The sequence below is a fragment of the Mercenaria mercenaria genome, unplaced genomic scaffold (genome assembly GCF_021730395.1).
Source record: "Mercenaria mercenaria strain notata unplaced genomic scaffold, MADL_Memer_1 contig_3221, whole genome shotgun sequence".
Lineage (NCBI taxonomy): Eukaryota > Metazoa > Mollusca > Bivalvia > Venerida > Veneridae > Mercenaria > Mercenaria mercenaria.
The window spans coordinates 24,876-43,711 of NW_026461341.1; the positions used below are offsets into that span (position 1 = coordinate 24,876).

The 18,836-nt window shown below is 34.6% G+C and overlaps 1 protein-coding gene across 4 annotated transcripts in view; it reads right to left on the minus strand.

Annotated features, from left to right (window-relative positions):
* The window catches only part of LOC128552851 (uncharacterized), a 32,109-nt gene extending 13,806 nt beyond the window's left edge, over window positions 1-18,303 (minus strand). For all 4 annotated transcript variants that reach the window (XR_008369183.1, XR_008369182.1, XM_053533915.1 and 1 more), the window contains exons 1-12: window positions 18,136-18,303; window positions 16,261-16,538; window positions 7,292-7,442; window positions 6,980-7,083; window positions 5,632-5,884; window positions 5,285-5,406; window positions 4,611-4,694; window positions 3,986-4,090; window positions 3,312-3,612; window positions 1,340-1,684; window positions 938-1,016; window positions 670-728 (exon numbers count right to left, since the gene is read on the minus strand). Coding sequence is in view for 2 of the 4 variants with exons in the window: in XM_053533915.1 (XP_053389890.1) it covers window positions 670-728; window positions 938-1,016; window positions 1,340-1,684; window positions 3,312-3,612; window positions 3,986-4,090; window positions 4,611-4,694; window positions 5,285-5,406; window positions 5,632-5,884; window positions 6,980-7,083; window positions 7,292-7,442; window positions 16,261-16,503 (1,846 nt within the window). In the remaining 2 variants the exon portion in view is untranslated. The remainder of the gene's footprint in view (window positions 1-669; window positions 729-937; window positions 1,017-1,339; window positions 1,685-3,311; window positions 3,613-3,985; window positions 4,091-4,610; window positions 4,695-5,284; window positions 5,407-5,631; window positions 5,885-6,979; window positions 7,084-7,291; window positions 7,443-16,260; window positions 16,539-18,135) is intronic.
* Window positions 18,304-18,836: the final 533 nt, after the last annotated feature.

The following is an 18,836-nucleotide window of genomic DNA, read 5'->3' on the forward strand; positions in this document are numbered from 1 at the left end:
GAGATTATCGAGTCGTCCATTGACTGCCTGTTCCGGCGTTTATCCGCGGGCTCGTCCCGTTTCGGCATATTGACTGACACTGGCGGGGTATACCACTCCACTTACGTTTTCACACAATAACTATACAGCCAAATAATTATCCAATTAATTATTTGCAATATCAATAAATGAAAACTGTTACCTGTTGTGTCTTTAAATGTATGTGCACAGTCCACCACTGAACCAGACCGGTTTATCAACTTTCCGCCATTACTCCCGATCTAAATCCTTTGTTCTCAAGTTCGTCACACTAAACACTATTTCAAAGCCTTCAAACTCAAAATTTAAAAAAAAATCCATTGTCCTTTAATTCCTAGTAATGTTTCCGATGTGTCTGTCACTATATTTCAAATTTAAACCTGCGAAATTTCCATGCAAAGTAGATATTTATTTTCAGAGAAAGAAAAGCACGTCTAACTCCTAAAACTGACATTGACCCTTTTCTAATTCAGTATAACTTATATTCAATATATTTCTTTCTGCACATCAAAATAACTTACAGAAAGTAGGTAAAAACATAATTTTTGAGCCAGCATAATTTTGATTATGCATCGGCATGTTATTCATTATATACAATTCGATTTCCAGTGTATGCAAATCTTAAACATGCAATAAAATAATTTGACTTACCTTTGTGAATGTTTCCATCCGTTACTTCTGTCGCAAAACTACTGCCGGGTGACAGGCGACTGTAAAAATAACGACACATTAAAATCTTATAATCTTTTTCAGTCTGATATACGTTTAAATCAAATTATTTAAGTATCGTAGTATAGAGAAATATTCATCAAATTATTTTGTGTATCTAGAGAAGAACTAAATAGTTTTGTCGTAATAATTTGTTTTTGCTTTGTCAGAAACTCAAATTTTGTTTTCTGTCAAGTTTAATCAAACTTACTCTTCAATAGGTTTGCAATTGAAGTTGTCATGATCGTCCCTGAAATATCCGTCTCTACACAGTTCTGTGCATGTATTGTCTAAATTAAGATATAAGAAATAGTAAAAAATAGCAGTTATTCAAATATGTGTATCAATTTTATAAAGAATACATATTACACAAACAAATAATTAAATTCAATCAGCTAGTCAACCATTGAAAAAGATAAAGAAAACGTTAAAAGTTTAAATTGAAATAAAAATGATAATTGTTAAGGAACTGGTTGTCATGAAATTAACTTTTTAAAGTTTTTGTTTTGACTTGTTTTTATTTGTTTTCATTATTATCAGCTGTCTTGATTTTTTTTGTCTTTTTTATCATGTTCAATTCGCTTTCCGCCACTTTTTTGTAAACAGCACTTACTTGGAAGGGGATATTGATCCATTTTACATAGTTGGGATCGATTTTTTTTAACACAGAAATAGCGATTGTGTTCTTCCTCCAAGTCATAGTCAAGTAGAAATGTTCCCTCCTTTTGACTAAAGAATCCTCCTGTATTATTGCAGTACACCATAGTAGGCGATATATTATCACCTTGAGAATACACTATATATTTCTCACTGATTTGGTCAATATTCCTGTGATTGTAGTAACAAGCATACTGACAGTCTAATGTTTGCGGCTGAAATGTGCCTTCCGGGCATATTTGTTCTTGCAAGTTAATAATGTCAGGGTTGTTCTCATCTGTCCATGCTCTGATCATGTGGCCTGCAAAGAAGTATAAATACACATAAATACTTTGTTTAAAAAAAAAACAGAAACATACGGCACAAAATTATTGAATTGACATCCACATCTTGATTTTCTAATTGATATTTATATCAATGTTAAAACATTAGCGACAAAGGGAGGCTTTGATCAGTTAAATGGCAAAATATTGATCGTACCAAACTATTAACAAACATTACATATTTTGTAAAAGAATTCGAGAGATTAAAGAATTGCAGCATAACGAATGCTGCCTATACTAAGCACATTTGCTAGTTGCATCTTAAGTTTAGATGTCTCAATAAATAACCAAAATTAAGGGATATTGAATTATTTTAATTTGATTTTACTATAGTATACATGCAAATAAAGAAGATTCATACGTAATACAGAAACGTGAAATAAAACATGTAAAGAAAATAAACTAGAAGACATAATGATATAAATAACTGCGTATAGTAACAAAGCTTCAGAAGTTTGTTTGTGTGGGTTTGTGCGTACGTGCATGCGTGTGTGTTTGGGTTTTACGACTTTTTTTAAAAAAACTAGCTCAGTAACATAGTAGCTCAGTAACATAATGATATTTCGGTGTTATATTTTCTGGTTCTGGTCATTTTGGATCATGAGTCCATTCAGTTGATTAAGCCGGTGCTAGTGGGTGTGAGAGGTGTTGCATATTGCATTACCTTTCATGAACAGACTCAATCAAACCAAGTCTGCTATTATTCTGCTTGATTGCATTCTTTACTTTCAAAGGATCTTTTTACAGATTTTATTTTATACTGACAACGGATAGACTATCCCTTAATCTATCTTCATAATGCTAAGCACGGAATTTTCCATTATCATTTTCCGCATCTTTTGTATGCCGTTGCCATGAAAATAACTACGACCTCCCGCACTCGAAGTGGGCGATCTACCACAAGGCACTCTAGGCGGTTTATCAATAGTGCAGCTTAAATTATGTTGTTTGTTACGTTGTTTGAGCTATGTATTGTTTCATTTGTGTCATTGTATTAGTTTATAGACAACAGAAAATACAAAACAATATCCAATAATCATCCACAGCTATAAATGCTGATGTTGCAGACAAATTTCAAACACCCATTTAAAGCAGAGGAAATTACCCACAAAAGACAACAACTAAAGAGCATGTTATTGAAGCATTTCAACCTACGACACCTGTTCTAGTCGCTCACTAAATGATAACCTTTCATAACCTTGGAACTAATTGCAAGTAAAAGATAGTAATTAAGAGCAATCGGTATGGACAAAATGTTTATCCTACCTGGTAATATGCCATCATGACTGAAAGGTGAACATATGTACATATAGTGGACAGTGTCATATTACATTAACTTTTGCAGCTCGTTATAAGTTTATCCACCAAAAACGTTTAGCATACATACAGAATAAGTAAATAACAATGGTCAGTCACTGTATGTTCAGGTCCCAATGAACGCATTCTATGGGAAAATATGCATATTCATACACCTTTGACTAACAGCAACATCAGTTTTGGACATTATGTTTTGAAATTATTCGTGGCATGATTCAAGAGGGGCTGTACCTAAAAGTAAAGTGTTACCATTAAATGATACTCATTGACAAGCTTTTATTTTCTTACCCTTAGCGCATTTCAAGTTCTTCTTTTCGCAGACGAATACGCCTTTGTTTTGTGTGTTAATGCAAATGGGCTCTTCTTCTGAACTGCAAAGTGCCTTAAAGTGACAGTTGCCAATAAGAAGCTTTAGCAGGAAAGAATCTGTTTGACAATATTGATTTAAATCATAGAGGTTTCCATGGTTGCAGTCTGTAGTAAGAAGCAATTGTTTCCGCTGCACCGTCTCTTTGTTTAGACCGTTCGGTTCTGTCGGGTGTGGAGCTCCACAGACTGATGACAAAAAAGCTTGTAAAATAAGCCAAACCTAGAAGAGAAATAAGTAAAAAATTTAGGTTACTATAAAAGCGTCCATATACCACAAGGCGACTGTGAGATCAAATCGTGGCATATCGACATTCATATAAGGAATCAAAAGAGACACTGTTCGTAATATTGTCAAATGCATCCAAATAATTGCCAAATAAACAACCCTTGTATGTATAATGTTAATTTTTTATCAAATTTAGCACAAGACAAAAATGTGAAATTATATCTATTTTTAGACAAACAAAATAAAGCTAAGGATTTTTGGAAATAGTCAAACTTATTATAATAATCCACAGCGAGAATGATTTCATGTCTCAAACAGTTATACAAATACAGAGCTAAGTACTTGTATATTTAGCGCCACGGCTTACATTTACGAGTTCAAACATCCGCCAGGACCTTTTCTTGTATATTCCTCTATTTGATGTGCCCTTTTTGGTAATGTTTTCTTTAGATACCCCTGTTTCACATTTGGCCTGCGTGAATAATGAAACAATAATAAGACAGAGTCAAGGAAGATCATGTTTGTATTTATTTTAATATGTCTTTCTCAATTTCTGGACGCAAACGTTTCTTGAAGGACTTTGTAAATGTGTGAAAGTATTCAGAAAATGTTACAGCGTAAGTCAATTTAACATGCATCTCTATCGGTTCGTTATGTTTATCTGACAGATATAGTTTATACTTATGCAGAATAATTTTGACAGTTTCATGCTGCGTTTATCAAACATAACTGTCATTCGTCTAGAAGATCAAGGCTATCAATTTGTCTGCAAAACACTGACCTAGTAGTAAGAGGCGTGCATTTATAATGTGACCGATCTCTCAATTACGATGGATAATTATGTCACCTCGACGTTACAAATTGAGATGTTATAACACACACACACACACACTTGTATGTATAACATTTCTATAGCGATAAAAGGCAAAACCTTGAAATATCAACTGAAATCATCACTTGAGAAACCGCAATAATGAATTCAACGTATTTACCTTCACTGTTTTTTTCTTTGGTATACAGTTTGTTTCTTCTATACGGATTTTCTCAACTGCATTTTCATGATCATTGTGAAAGACCTTAAAAAAATAAAATTAGATATTTAAAGATACATTTCTTTAAAATATTAAATTCACTTATCAAACTGTTCTTGCATATTTCAGTGCCCGTTTACTTGAATGATGATGAAAACGGTATTACGGCAGAACAATAGTAGTAACAACTCGTTCAAAGCTGAACAGATTATAAAGCAGTCATAGAATCAATTTAACAACTGATATAGGAATGAGGGTGAGACTTCCAACAAGACAGAATCTTAAGCCGAGCCAGTCAGTTGTTATTTTCGGATACTTTAATCTATAAACGAGTCGGAAACGTTCTTTGGGAATCTCTGGGCTGAAGTGTTTGGCAATCGCCTTCAACACTATATCAAATTCTAACGTATGTTATCTTAAAAGTCTAGTTATATATACACGTATGGTTACCGTACCTTTTTATTGGGTTTAACGGCTCATCAATACATAAAATAGGTCATATAAAGATCTACGATAATTGCATTGATAAATGCGCACGAATTAAGCAACTCAGGATCTAGTTTATAACAGTTTTTGTCAGGCGATGCTATTACACATTTTTTCATTTATTTAGAAATTAAAAGTAACAACAATACCTGTTCTATATGGACATTTTCATCCAACCTGCATGACACTTCACTGCTTTCTGCTGAACATATCCCTGGATGTCGCTGACAACTACTCGTGTTTTGGTACTTTGTTCCATGTGCTGTTCTTTCTGTTACAGAAAAACTATAAATGTGATTTGTTCTAAATTGTATTCAGATATACACGATATTGTATAGATAGCAATTTATATCCTGGAATAAATAAAAGTAGAGTACTCGCAACTTTTCATGATGTTGTTACCAAAAGTACAACAAAAAATCAGGCATCTAATAAATGGTACTGAAGAATCCCTAGCATCATAAACTTTAAAATGTGCAAAAATGTAAAAATGTACCGTAAAGAACCATTTTCAATGCCGAATTTAACATTTTAAGTTCAAGATGATTTTGTTCGTAAAACCAGCAGTCCATAATGACGGCAGCTACATTCACTTCAATACAGTCATAAAGAAAACTCGGGCGCTTCCGGTATGCGAGACACATTTCCACTTGCACATGTTTCCTATAAGATTTCTGGATGGAAAGTTCTTCCTCGGTATTACTTATTTGAAAGATTTGTGTCGGTACATCTACATCCGGCAATGGTGTCTGTAATGCAGTTATGCAAAAACGTTTGTAAAGAAAACATCGCATCTCTATCTAGTTTTGGCGGGTTTGAATGAAATTTGGAGACCATGTGTGATAGCTATTTTGAAACATAACAACGATAATACTCAGAAGTAAACCTATTTAACTGTTGGTACAACAATTAATCGTCCTATAATCAGTAAATTCCAACTGACAGCAGTACATTTTGAACATATCGAATTGATGAAATTCAAATTATTCCATACTCCGTTTAGTTGAAATGGAACATCCGTCAGTATTTTCAATGTAAACGTGTAAATTACCAAATAAGTTACCATATTGCAATTGTCACAGGTTCAATTAACCTAGTAAAACATGTATCTTTTGTCGTTGTATAGGTTTACATGTTTATGTTACTGAATCAAGCATTAAACTATGTATCCAATATTCATTCAAATCTGTCAAACTTTGGCAGAGATAAAAACAAGTGCGCTGTTAGAGATGTTATTTCGTATACATATATATAGTTGTTATCTTTATCTAATTATGTGATGTTACCACGACCTCCCGTACTCAAAGCGGGTGCTCTACCACTAGGCTACCGAGGCGGTGTGAAAAATTTCTGTATTCCTTAATTGTTTCACCGTGAAATAACACCCCAAAAAACAATGGCCCAGTTTTACGTCACATCGACATAATGCAGATTATATGGCTAGCTTTAATTGTTGAGAAAAACCACGGGTGTCATGTTAGAAGAAGACCGTGGTGTGCAATTTACTTCAAAATATTACGGGTAGTTATAAGTAAAAGCAGCTTAGTACAAGCTATTTATACAATAAAATTCAGGACATAGTTTTGACAGTGTAAAACCTGTTGACAATAAAAGGATCAAGGTAAGTAACAGGTAAATCCTGTTTGTATATATCTGAAAAACAATTGGTTGTTAACTTAAAATATATTATATACTTTTTTAGATTTATCCCAAATATTTATTGGGATTCTGATGAGCAGAATTCCATGTCAATCCTTTCAACAAATTTCTGTAGATATCTGTCTTGATTAGTATTAACCATCATGTTAACTTTAACAATACAATGAGAAAGCACAATTAATTACCTGTTTTATATGCTCTTCTTTAATATAGTTCAAAGAATTCAGACCGCAGTAAACTGAGCAGATCCCTGACTGAAAACTATTACTATTTTGTACAGGATCAGTACCTGAAATGGAATAATATTTTTATCATAACTTGTTTTTGTTATTCTAACTTGTTAGAATACCAAAATGTTTCTATATTCATGATTGTTTGATTCTTTTAATAAACTTCTTGAAATCAATTATATCACCTTTATCCAATGTCAAACAATTATTTCAAAGTAGAAAAAATCGTGGAAAATGGCCTAGCAATTCGGAAATATATACACTTACAACTGGTGTCTTTTGATGTACGACCGTCCAGCCTTATCTTCGTTGGAATATTCTTTTCATATGACTTTCCATGATCAGGGCTATCGGCACTCTCAGCATAGCTTTTCATCAGTGCCTCCATCTGTTGATACCGAACTTCCAGCAAGGATATCTGCAATTAATCTAAACATGTGAAAAAAGAACAACGACAGTTATGCTTACAGAATATACGCACCGATTTCCTTCGAAACATGCGTCAGTATATACATTTGAAAGAAAGAAGTTTTGTTTTGTTTTATTTGTTCTTATTTGATTACCCATCACTGCGTAGTTTTTGGCCGTTTTCGGCCAAACTAATCAATCGTAGGCCAAGCGTAATTTGAGTTTCGAGACTTGTTATCAAATACAGGTCAATGCTGGATGTGTACCAAATCGTAATTAATGTATTATATGTAAAAGGAGGCCTTAATTAAAAGCCCGGATGTTATTTTTAGAACATGTCCGGGTATTCGTGGAGGTATTATTATTTTGCTTTTGTAACGTTTTAGCTATTATTTTCCGTTTCAGTTTCCAAAAGGTTAACTGAAATGAATGTTACAAAATGTTTGATTTGTTTACTTAGAGTTGTTAATTAGCAAAATCATATGTGAAGAGACCCGCGATTCTCTTCCTGACACGCACACAAAACATCCAAGGGGACAACTGCCACGTGAACTTCCTATACCCTGCCTTTATCATAAAAACATTAAAACTATTAAATCATTTAAAACTTATTTAAAAACGCAGTAACTTATTGTTTATTTTAAAAACCACACATTCTATATTCGACCAATATATGCCTCTTACACACTTAGGGTGTGAATCGAGCGGGTTTTTCGCACTACCGCCAGTCGAACGCGAGTAGTGCAACGCTAGTGTCGCGGCCACAGGTCAAGTACATGCTTATCCCGCAACGAGGAGTGAAGTCGAGCAAATGTGCTTATGACTTAATCCAAAATGGCGTCAGCGGAAGCACTGAGCACAAATTCTAGCGATTGTAAAAAAGTTTAACATTTGCATCGAAGCTGATGTTGAGAAACAATGCAATTTTGTCTAATTATTCAAGATGCGTCATTTTGATTTAAAAAAAACCCAACATATTTACGCTCAACTCGACCCGACTCGAGCCTGTTCAATTAGACAGTAAACTGCGCATGCGCGAGTGTAACACTAGCGTTCTCCTGCTTGACCGAATCGAACACAACCGTAGTTTATTTATAAACTACACGCCTCGTTGAATATATCATGCCGATAAACATGCTACATTATGTTCATGTACTTTGAATGTTTGACAATACCGTTTCACTTTATATTTTTAAATTGCTGCAATCTTTTTTTAAATTTTTTTTTTTTTTTTTTTTTTGTTCTGGGCGAAAGTCTGAATTTTGTGCTCCAAGAGGTTAACATGTATTTACGATAAAAACAAAATAGCTTTTTACGATCGCGCTGTATGAAATTTTACATGTAACTTTGTACAAAATCGGCCGTTTTTATATAATTTTGCTTAAAAGGAATTCCTATAGTTTTTTATGCGCATCTTTCTGCGCAGCTGACACTTTCTATGGAAAACTGAACTGAAGTCAACATTTGTTGAAACATGTTACAGACAATCTTAAATATGAGGAATCTTGAATGAAATAACATTTTTGATAAGTTATATATCAGTAATCAAATGTTGATACTGGTTTATGTTGTATTGACAAGTATCATGCCTGACAGGTATCTTGCTATTTTTGTGGTTGTGTTTTCACATCGCATTTTAGTACAAAGACAGTGTTGTTCATATAATGTAAGATAATTGACTTAGTACTAATAAGACAATATCACCTTTCAGATTATTTAGTATTCAATTATAGAAACCACACACAACTAAATAGCATAGAAAACATTAAGGCACCGTCTTTGACACACAATCAAACCCATATAAGTAGAAAAAACAATTGTGCACCGCCTTAGGATTCCGTCAGCCTGAATGAAGGGGAACCACGAAAACTAACTAAAAGTAAACGGGGAGGGATGCAAGGGGAAAGGAGGGGGCAATAGGGGGAGTAAGACGGAGGACAAAACGCATACAACAAACTGTTTGATCATATCATAATGGATCGCATCTTCGCCTGTAGCATAAATATTGCATTGATCAAGGGCCATATTTTATTCAAAGGTGGTGAATGGCTTATTATACTCAATATCATCTTATGGGCCTGAGTTATTATCAGTGTAGAGACCGTATTGTTTCTCTTTTTGTTGTCCGTTGTCATTTATAAGTGTGCCTTGAAGTTCAGGTGGAACTTGAAGATTTGTCTCTTACTTTATTGACAACGTCCCATACTTCTTTAAATGTTGTGTTATGATTTATTTGCGTTATGTAATTTTCAAAACTGGTGCGTTTTGCCTTCTTAATGATCTCTACTGCCTTATTACACAGTGACCTGTATTTCTGAATGTTTTCTTCGTGTTTATTTATACTATATTTTTTCCTTGCATTCTCCCGTTGTTTAACCGCATTTGCACATTCCCCCTTAGTGGACCAGGGTATAACCTTTATTCTTATTGTTTTTATTTTGACCATTGGAATAATGTTTTTACTAATGCTATAGACAACATTAATAAATTGTGTGTGATTTTCATCCACTGTCTTTCTCTCAGTGCTATGATGAAAATGCCTTATTGCAAAATCATGATATTGGTCCCAGTCTGCTCTACCTATTTTATATTTACGGGTGATATGAATCGTCTCTGCTTTGTTTTCACAAATTTTTATCCACATAATATGTGAAAATGATCACTGCCAAAAGTATTATTGATAACACCAAAGAAAGCATATTGTGCCAACGTATGATGAACTATTGTCAAATCTAAAGCTGAATCCTTCTGATTTGATAAATTACTTAATCTGGTTATGTTTCCGTCGTTTAGAATAACCAACTTGAAGGTGTTTGTGATAATAAATTAACACAGTCTCAGAGCCTCACCTTGGATCGTCCGGGGTATTCCAGAGTGGATTTTTAATATTGAAATCTCCCAGAATTACTGAGTGATTTCGTAAGTTAGAGAACATCTTTTGATAATGTTCTTCAGTGTTGTATTCTGTTCGTGGTACATAAAATTTATGTTTCTGCTGTGACCAAATTTTGTTAATGTCATACTCACTGTGAATTATTGATTTTTCAACTATGTATTTAATGCTCTTTTTAACATACAAATGTATATTATTGTGTCACCTCCTTTTTTATTTTTATTTTCGTTTTTGATACGTTGCTATGTCATAGTCATAAATTTATACCTCGTCTAAACGTTTCCTTTATTTACACGGCATATACTGTATCTGTAAATGACTTGAGGAAACTGTTTAATTCTGTGACCTTTGTGCTTTTTGTCCCCTGAAAACCTCCGAGCGTTCCAAGACATTACTTGAAATTTTGATTACCTGCCGTCTTGGAACTAACACCGGACATTATTGATCAGTTAATTTTGTCGGGATTATTGTTAAGCATTTTAATACTTAAGTTTAATTTCACCTAACAGGGAACATAACCGAAATACCTCTGGGATGGTGGTGGGGAGTGGAGGACCGACCGAGGACGTTTGCGACCAACGGTAGCCTGTGGCCTTGCATAGCTGTTTACTCTGTTATATTGGCGGTGTCTACGTAAGCTTCTGTAATGATATCCGGGTGCGTATATTTAGAGGTTGGTGGGGTATAGTTTTGATTCAACTCATTTTGATTTTGCTCAGACTGATTTTCACATTCTGCCTCATTTACTAATTTCTCAATGTTTTAGTCATCAAGATTTTGGCCATTCAATTTTTTCTGAATGATTTTGGTGACCTGTGATTTATGTATGTAACCTTTTTTTTCTTTAAGCGTACCTATATCACTGTTTGACTAGAGTTGGTCTGAGCGTATAGGGCCTGATTTCTGGATTCTGGTGTTATATTTACCTTTAATGGCCTGATATTTTTTATTGATGTTTTCTATGTATTTGAGATATACTACACATCCCTTATAGCCCTATGGGGGCCTTTACAGTTTGCGCATTATTTGGTGTCAAAATATTTACAATCAAAGTGGGAGTGAGGTCCCGCACAGTGAGGACAGACTGCTTTGCATGTACACTTATGCAGAATGTCCTTGATTTTGACGCTTGTTACACCGAAGTGGAGATAGTTAAGATGGGTACACTGAGACCTCTGTACCATCATTATGTTTAACGAGTAGTGGTGCTTTCTCTGTATGGAAGTTTGATGGTTGATGATGGTATTTTTCTTCCGTTAACTATTTCAAAGCATCTGTGGTAAACCTTTCTGTTATTTTCTTTCGAAAATTGGTTGACCTTATCATTATAATTGATATCCTCCATATAGATTACCTCTTATGACCTTGTTTTCGAATTTTACCTTGTCGTTTTATCTGCGTTGAGCGGTTCAAGCACAATATCAACTTTCCCATAAGTAAACTGCTTACTAATAGCCATATCGATTTATCGTTCCTAATCTTGAATGTGGGACAACCTCCCTCTGCGGTGGGATCCTGTATAAAAGATCCCCCTACACAGGCAATGACAGCTGACGATATCTCTTGAATCCTCTGCTTGGGACAGACACATTCTAATGTGCGTAGTGTCATTGCAACAAAGCGCAGGGGCAGGGTTGACTACTGGTGTTGTTGCCTTGTGCTTTTTGGACCCTGGGTCTGCCATGGGCCTTCAGAGTCAGCTTGCACAGACATATTTGCCGCCTGCTCACTCACTGTTGGTGCTGGTGGTACAGGGTGGTGCATCGTGATCTGGGTGTGAATGTTGGCACGGTAGTGATCAACGTGTCAGTGTTGGCAGTGTCGGCGTAGATGGTGTACCAAGCACTGGGTAATTCTCATTGTCTATGGGTGGTATGACCCGTTGCACAGGGTGATAATTGAGTATCCAGTCACAGGAATCTTGGTCAGAAACTGCTCAGGACTGAGCAGTAACACCTCAGCATGAATACAGTTATAATTACTCTACAGACCCTTTTATCTAATATCCCATGACCAGCTAGCTGGTGGTCAGCAATCCTAGTGATAGAGTTGGGCTGATAAGAATAACAGGTACACTCCAGAAGCTAAACAATGATAAAGCAGACCTATGGGCATAATTTATACATCAGTATAGCAGCAAATGAAACACACATTTATGTTTCTTTATTTTTGAAGATTTCTTTTGTATGTACAAGTATTGCTAGATACATAATAAATGATTTTGATACTTAAAATCTATATTATCATTTTAAATTTTGTTTTATTTTAATTCCATTCTTTTTTTCAATGTTAATTATAGGATAAAACATTGCTACCAATCAGTGACCCTAAATATTTCTTTTTTGATTATATACATGTAATAGTCTCTGCAACAATATATATCTTTATTATATACCTATTAAAATTTTGTATGAACAGACAGACAAAAATTCCGTATTGTACCTTTTAAATTCCGTATTATACCTTCCGTATTGTATGCTGCCGGACTATTTTCATTAATATGCATGACCTGACACATTTCTATAAATAATGCACATAAAAACTTCACTAAGTTCCATTTAATATCGATAAACATTGAAGATTTTGTTTAGGAACAAAACAAGAATCAAAATGGTGAAGGTATATAATAAAAGGGTCATTATAACAGTAGCTGGATCTGGGACTTTGTATTGAATTTCGGCTCTCGTGGATTTTGCAAGGTCGGATCACACTCGGCGCTTGCGCGTCTCGTGAGATCCGATCTAGGAAAATCCACTCGAGCCGAATACTGCATCCCAGATCAAGCTACTGTTATAATAACCCTTTTATATTGATATCAATACATTTGAATAGGCATAATGATAGCAAGTGTGTACATTACAATGTCTCATTTTACGTTATAAGGAAAATCTTATGTCAGCGTATAAAAAAGAAATGAATTGAGTGTTTTTGAGTCTCCTGGTCGACATTAAATTCAACACCCTGACCTCAAACTTTTTTATGCTTTTACAATCCTAAAAAGTGGATTTTCATGTGTTTTAGAACAAAAAAAGTAGAAATAAATAAAAATAATATAAACAAGGCAGTCTGAAAGACAGCTAAATCCCCCGCCACTGCTATGGATAGTGAAAGGGTAAACCTTTGACCTTAAGCTGTGACCTTGACCTTGAACTGACAAGGCTGACTCATGAATTCTGCACAACGTCTTGATGTGGTGATCATTTGACCAAAGTTTCATAAAAATCCTTCGAGGGGTTTAGGAGATACAGAGCTCAAACTTTGACCTTCAGTGGTGACCTTGACCTTGAGTTGACATGGCTGACTCATGAGTTCTTGATGAGGTGATCATTTGACCCAAGTTTCATGAAAATCCTTCAAGGGGTTTAGGAGATATGGAGCGGACACGAAAGTGTTACGGACAGACGGACGGACGGAGACCATTCCTATAACCCGCCACCACTTGTGGCGGGGGATTAAAAAATAATTTAGTCAACCAGAACCACAAATATTTCTTTATCAATAGTTTTATATTCAACTGCAGAATTAATGATCACGATTTCTTAAAATTTTAGCTTTAAAATGATTTGAAACTGAAGGATAATTAATTTGAAGGATTCGTGAAAGCATGCATTTTTATACAACAAAACAGGCAGTTTTGAACTTTTGACCTATCTTGAACAATAATGTATTGGGTGTTTACAGTTTTATAATATCCTTTTTTTTTCTTTATTCCTGAGGTTGACTGCCTTAAAATACAAAACTATCTAAACAAACCTATGTACAAAATGTAAATGTAAATCAATAAGCATGGCATCAAACATGTATACAAATTTGTATAATATAATCATGTGATATTTTAATCATATACACAACCGCATAGGAGCCCTTTCAACAAGGAGGGGAGAGTCCTATTATCATGGGGATTGGGGATGACACAAATATGAGTCTGGAAGTATTGGTGCAAACCTAAACTACGATTAAGCTGCCTGCCCTCACAAGTTGGAGGAAGAATGTGTCTCATCAAAATGTCTTGGGTTACTTTATTCATGAAGGATTAAAATAATAAAAGCACTAACCTATAAAAAGCATATTTGTATTATGCACCATATGTTTGTAAAAATTTTATACACTGTGCATTTGTTATAAAATTTCAAATAATATTTTTATTTATACTGTTTAGTATCAAAATGTTTATCTTTTAAAGTTAAAGTTGATTTAATGATTAGTTGGGTTGTTTTTTTTTTTTGGAAAATTCTTCGGACTGGTTTATATTTTAATCTTTGGAAATTTTCATTGCCATCTTATACAGTTGTATAAGTTTTGATACAGAAGAAACATAGAAAGTTAATGTTAGAATATAATTTACACCCAGATGTTCACTGTTATATCAGCCTTCCGTGTTGGGCCATAATTCACTGTGGTCAGTTAGCTTGACAGTGATAATGAGATACCATGCTAGGCAGCAAACCACAGATATTATCTGGATCTGGCCAAGATTCCTTAGACTGTATCTGGTGTGCCAGTGCTTCGGATGGGGTTTAGCCTTGACAGACTATGAATTGGTAGTGTTTAACTGTACCCGTACTTTCTGGCGACGGTATACCAGTGTGATAATCATCCCCTGACATTGACGGGGGATTGCTATCTATTGTAAGCTTCCCCGACATTAACATCCGGACTCGGCAGTGTATATGTTACATTGCATAAGGGATTTAACCTAGTGGTAGTAAATTCCACAGGTCCATCAGTTGAATCTGATAGCGCCTGTGTTTTATTAGCAGGGCTACCCGAATATGAGTTCAAAGATGTTTCTCTATGATCTCCCTTCTTGCCTGTAATTTTCCCCTTGGATTGCTTGGTTGAAATTGGTGTTGACCCATCCGCTGGGGCGAAATCAACGCTTAATAGCCATACCCTTCACTTTTGTATTGGTGACGCCCCTGAATTGACTTTTTAATAAATGATGTGCATGTATACTTTAATTAATATAGCTGCTTTATTTATTAATTAATCTTCTTATTTGAAGTAATGCACAGTGCCTATCAAATCGTCTGCTATAATTGTATTGTGCGTATTTTAAAGTTTTGGCTATGCGTATTCGCCTGTAAAATCATATAGTAATGCTTTATCTAATTGTTTATCAATTAATTTATTTACATAACTAATTATCTTATTTAGAAATGCACAATAGATGTCAAATCGTCAACCTTATATATTTGTGCGCAATTAAAATTATGCCCTAGTTAAGTCTATTTAAAACCATCTAGCGGTAAAATGCAGTGTATGTGTACCTAACCGAATATCATTTGTATGTGTACCGTACCGAATATCATTAGAGCGTCGCGCACGATTTTTACCTGTAATTTAAAATTTATCTACTTGTAAATGTTAGTAGAAGTGCTTTACGATCAAGTATTGTGATCTTGATCAAAATACATCCACCATGTTCACGCAGGTAAATAAATTCCAGATACCTTAAAATGATGTACGGTGTCCTGCGAAGCCAGTTAATCGGGTGGTTCTTTGAGCATACCGTTGCGAGGAATATATTACGAACGCGCCTATCTGCCCTACTCGAGAACCTACGACACTGGTCAATACTTTGCTCTTCCATACGAATGGTCAACGTACTGACAAAAATAACGTATTATCGCTACGCAGCCTATGATGATTTATGAGGTTATGAAAGAAAGCAGACGACAACACAACTTATGACTGACACAGAATAATAAGCCATATTGTACGCAGCTAATGAAATACTTATACCCGATACACTTAGCCAACTGCTACTGCATCATATATGTTAATTTTGGTTGACATAAGAAAAAATATCAAGACAATATTTCAATAAAATGTCCTTTATTACTGAAAAACAAGCTACTGATATTTACTTGTAATCACGTTTTATTGTCTGTATCTTATAAATTGTGCAACAATTAATATGTAGAATAAGTACCTGTGTTTGCGCTTCCAAGAATTGTGCAATTCTATGTATTTGGATAACAATTTCCTGCAATTGTGCCTTTAGATATCTGCTAATCAGTTCTACCTGACATCCATGTTCTAACTCTATCGTATGTCCTAGCGTGCAGTCAAGCTTTGGTGAAAGAAAATGCTTCCCTTCACAAAATGAATCTGACCACTTCTCGCCGTTTAATATAGCTGATAAATAAGGCGGATTCTCTGTACGTTGGAACATTGTAAGCTGAAGGTTATGCCTTTATACAAAAATATCTGAAAAAAATAAGGTCAGATTTAAACAGATAGCAATGAACTGGCTAAAGGGGCTCCGTGGCAGGATTGCTTAGGTCGCTGATATCGAGTAGTTTGCCCCTCTTTGGGTTCGAAACATTGCATGGCATGTACATTTCTTCATTGTGTGGAAGTCATACAGTTTAGTCTGTGATTCTATCCAGGTACCCGCTTATGCTTTGAATAATGCCAGGAGGAGAACCCGAAGTCTTCTGCCACCATCAAATGGCCTAAACTGAGTTGGTTTGGTAATAAACCCAACAAAAACAAAAAGGAAAGTGCACGACATAAATTTTCTCTCTTGCGAATGTTATAAATCTAGATATAAAATAAATACATCTATTACGTAATATATCTGTTCCGGATACAAAAAAAAACAGAAGTCTAACAACATATAAGCTACAGTTCGATTACTACGTCATACGAGTTTACACGTTTACAAACCAAAAATTCTCTACTTACGTTACAAAATGAGCTGTATATTTTTTCTTTATGTTTTGTTTTAGCTTGACAAAGATGATGTTCACAAAACCGAACTGTACTAATAAACTTTGATAATATGGCATTTGACCTCAATACAATCGACACTGTTTATTTTCCAGTACAGGTAAATTCAATAATTGCTTTGCAAAAGATATATGACGGATTATCTTTGAACACCCCTGGACTCATTGGACTCAACTGCCACATTATCAAAAATTGATTTAATCATATTTTATTGCTTTTTAAAACATGTAACATAAATAGCACACAATAGAATAAATATGGAAACAGGAACATGTATTTTTTAAAGCAAATGGGTCGGACCACAAGTTTTACCAACATTAATGAAGGTCCTTCCCTAACAAAGTTTAGTAACAAAATGTTTAGTTCATAGTTCGTAGTTTATGTGTAATAATTAAACCAAATGAGTAAGAGAAGAAAACAAATAAGAAAAAAAAATAGAAAAGCAAGCGATTAATAAGAAGAAAGAAGTTAATGAGTGTAAATAATTTTAAACAATACAACCAAAGAAAACAAACAAACAAAAACAGATAAAGACAAAAAATAAAATTAAAGGCAGAAAAAGAGGTATTTGCTCGCCGTTCCACACCCCGCATTATTTGAGGACTCATATTCCCAAAACTCAGGATACAATCACAGCGACTGTGATGAATTAATTCAGTAAATTGCGATTCAATTAAAACATTGTGTTTTCTTATATAATCTTGAACATGACCAAAAATGATGCCATTTATTTCTTGTGATAAGTTATCGAATCCAAAAAGTAATTTTTTGACACTTAAATGATGGTTCTGGCGGGTATCAATGAATAACTGTTGACGTTAATGGGAAAAAAGTGGACATCTGGAAAAGAGGTGTTCCGCGTCTTCTGTGATATATCCACAGTTACACGTTTGATCCTCACGTAAATGGTTGTAAAATAAGTCTGAATTAAGATTGCTACATTTGTTACGTATTCTTGCATGATGTATCTGAGAAAATCTGTCACCATTATCAAAGTTTATTAGTATATACAGGTTATATAGGCTACAACATGTATATTAAAAATTCATGTGTATACTTTTTTTATAAATACCTGAAAGGAATGTTTACTCCTAATAATACTTCCACAATTCGATTTGTTTACCAGAAACGTTCCTTTGGAATCGCACAAAAAGTGTACTTAGTCTAGTAATTAATTCCCTGTCAATAAAAGTAATCGAATGTTGTAATGTATACTTAACCTGGTTCACGGCTGAAAGAAGTGTAGGGAGTGGCTAGGGATATCAGTCGTGCATTTTACTACGCATGTAAGGTATTTTTAGCGCAGTCAGTGTATTAATAGAAACAGGAAAACCATTGGATGTCTAATATTAGCAGTCGATTTTATTTTTAGATTTGGGTTTTCCAGACAATAAAGCCCTCTACAGACGGTAGGTTTTTGTTGTACAACACTAATTATCTCAAAGATGTACAATTTTGAAATTGTACATTTTTCACATACAGACAGTATTCCGTTCCCATATAAATCACAGTGATTTACCTAGTAAACATAGTGCATCAGGTATTGAAAAGAATGTAACTATTAATAATAAAAATAATATTCACCTTTTTATGTCCCATGAATTTGATTACGCATGACACAAATGAGCCACGCCATGAGAAAACCAAAATTGTGGCTTTGCGACCAGCATGGATGCAGACCAGCCTGTGCATCTGCGCAGTCTGGTCAGGATCAATGATGTTTGCTTTCAAAGTCTATTGCAATTAGAGAAACCGTTAGCGAACAGCATGGAC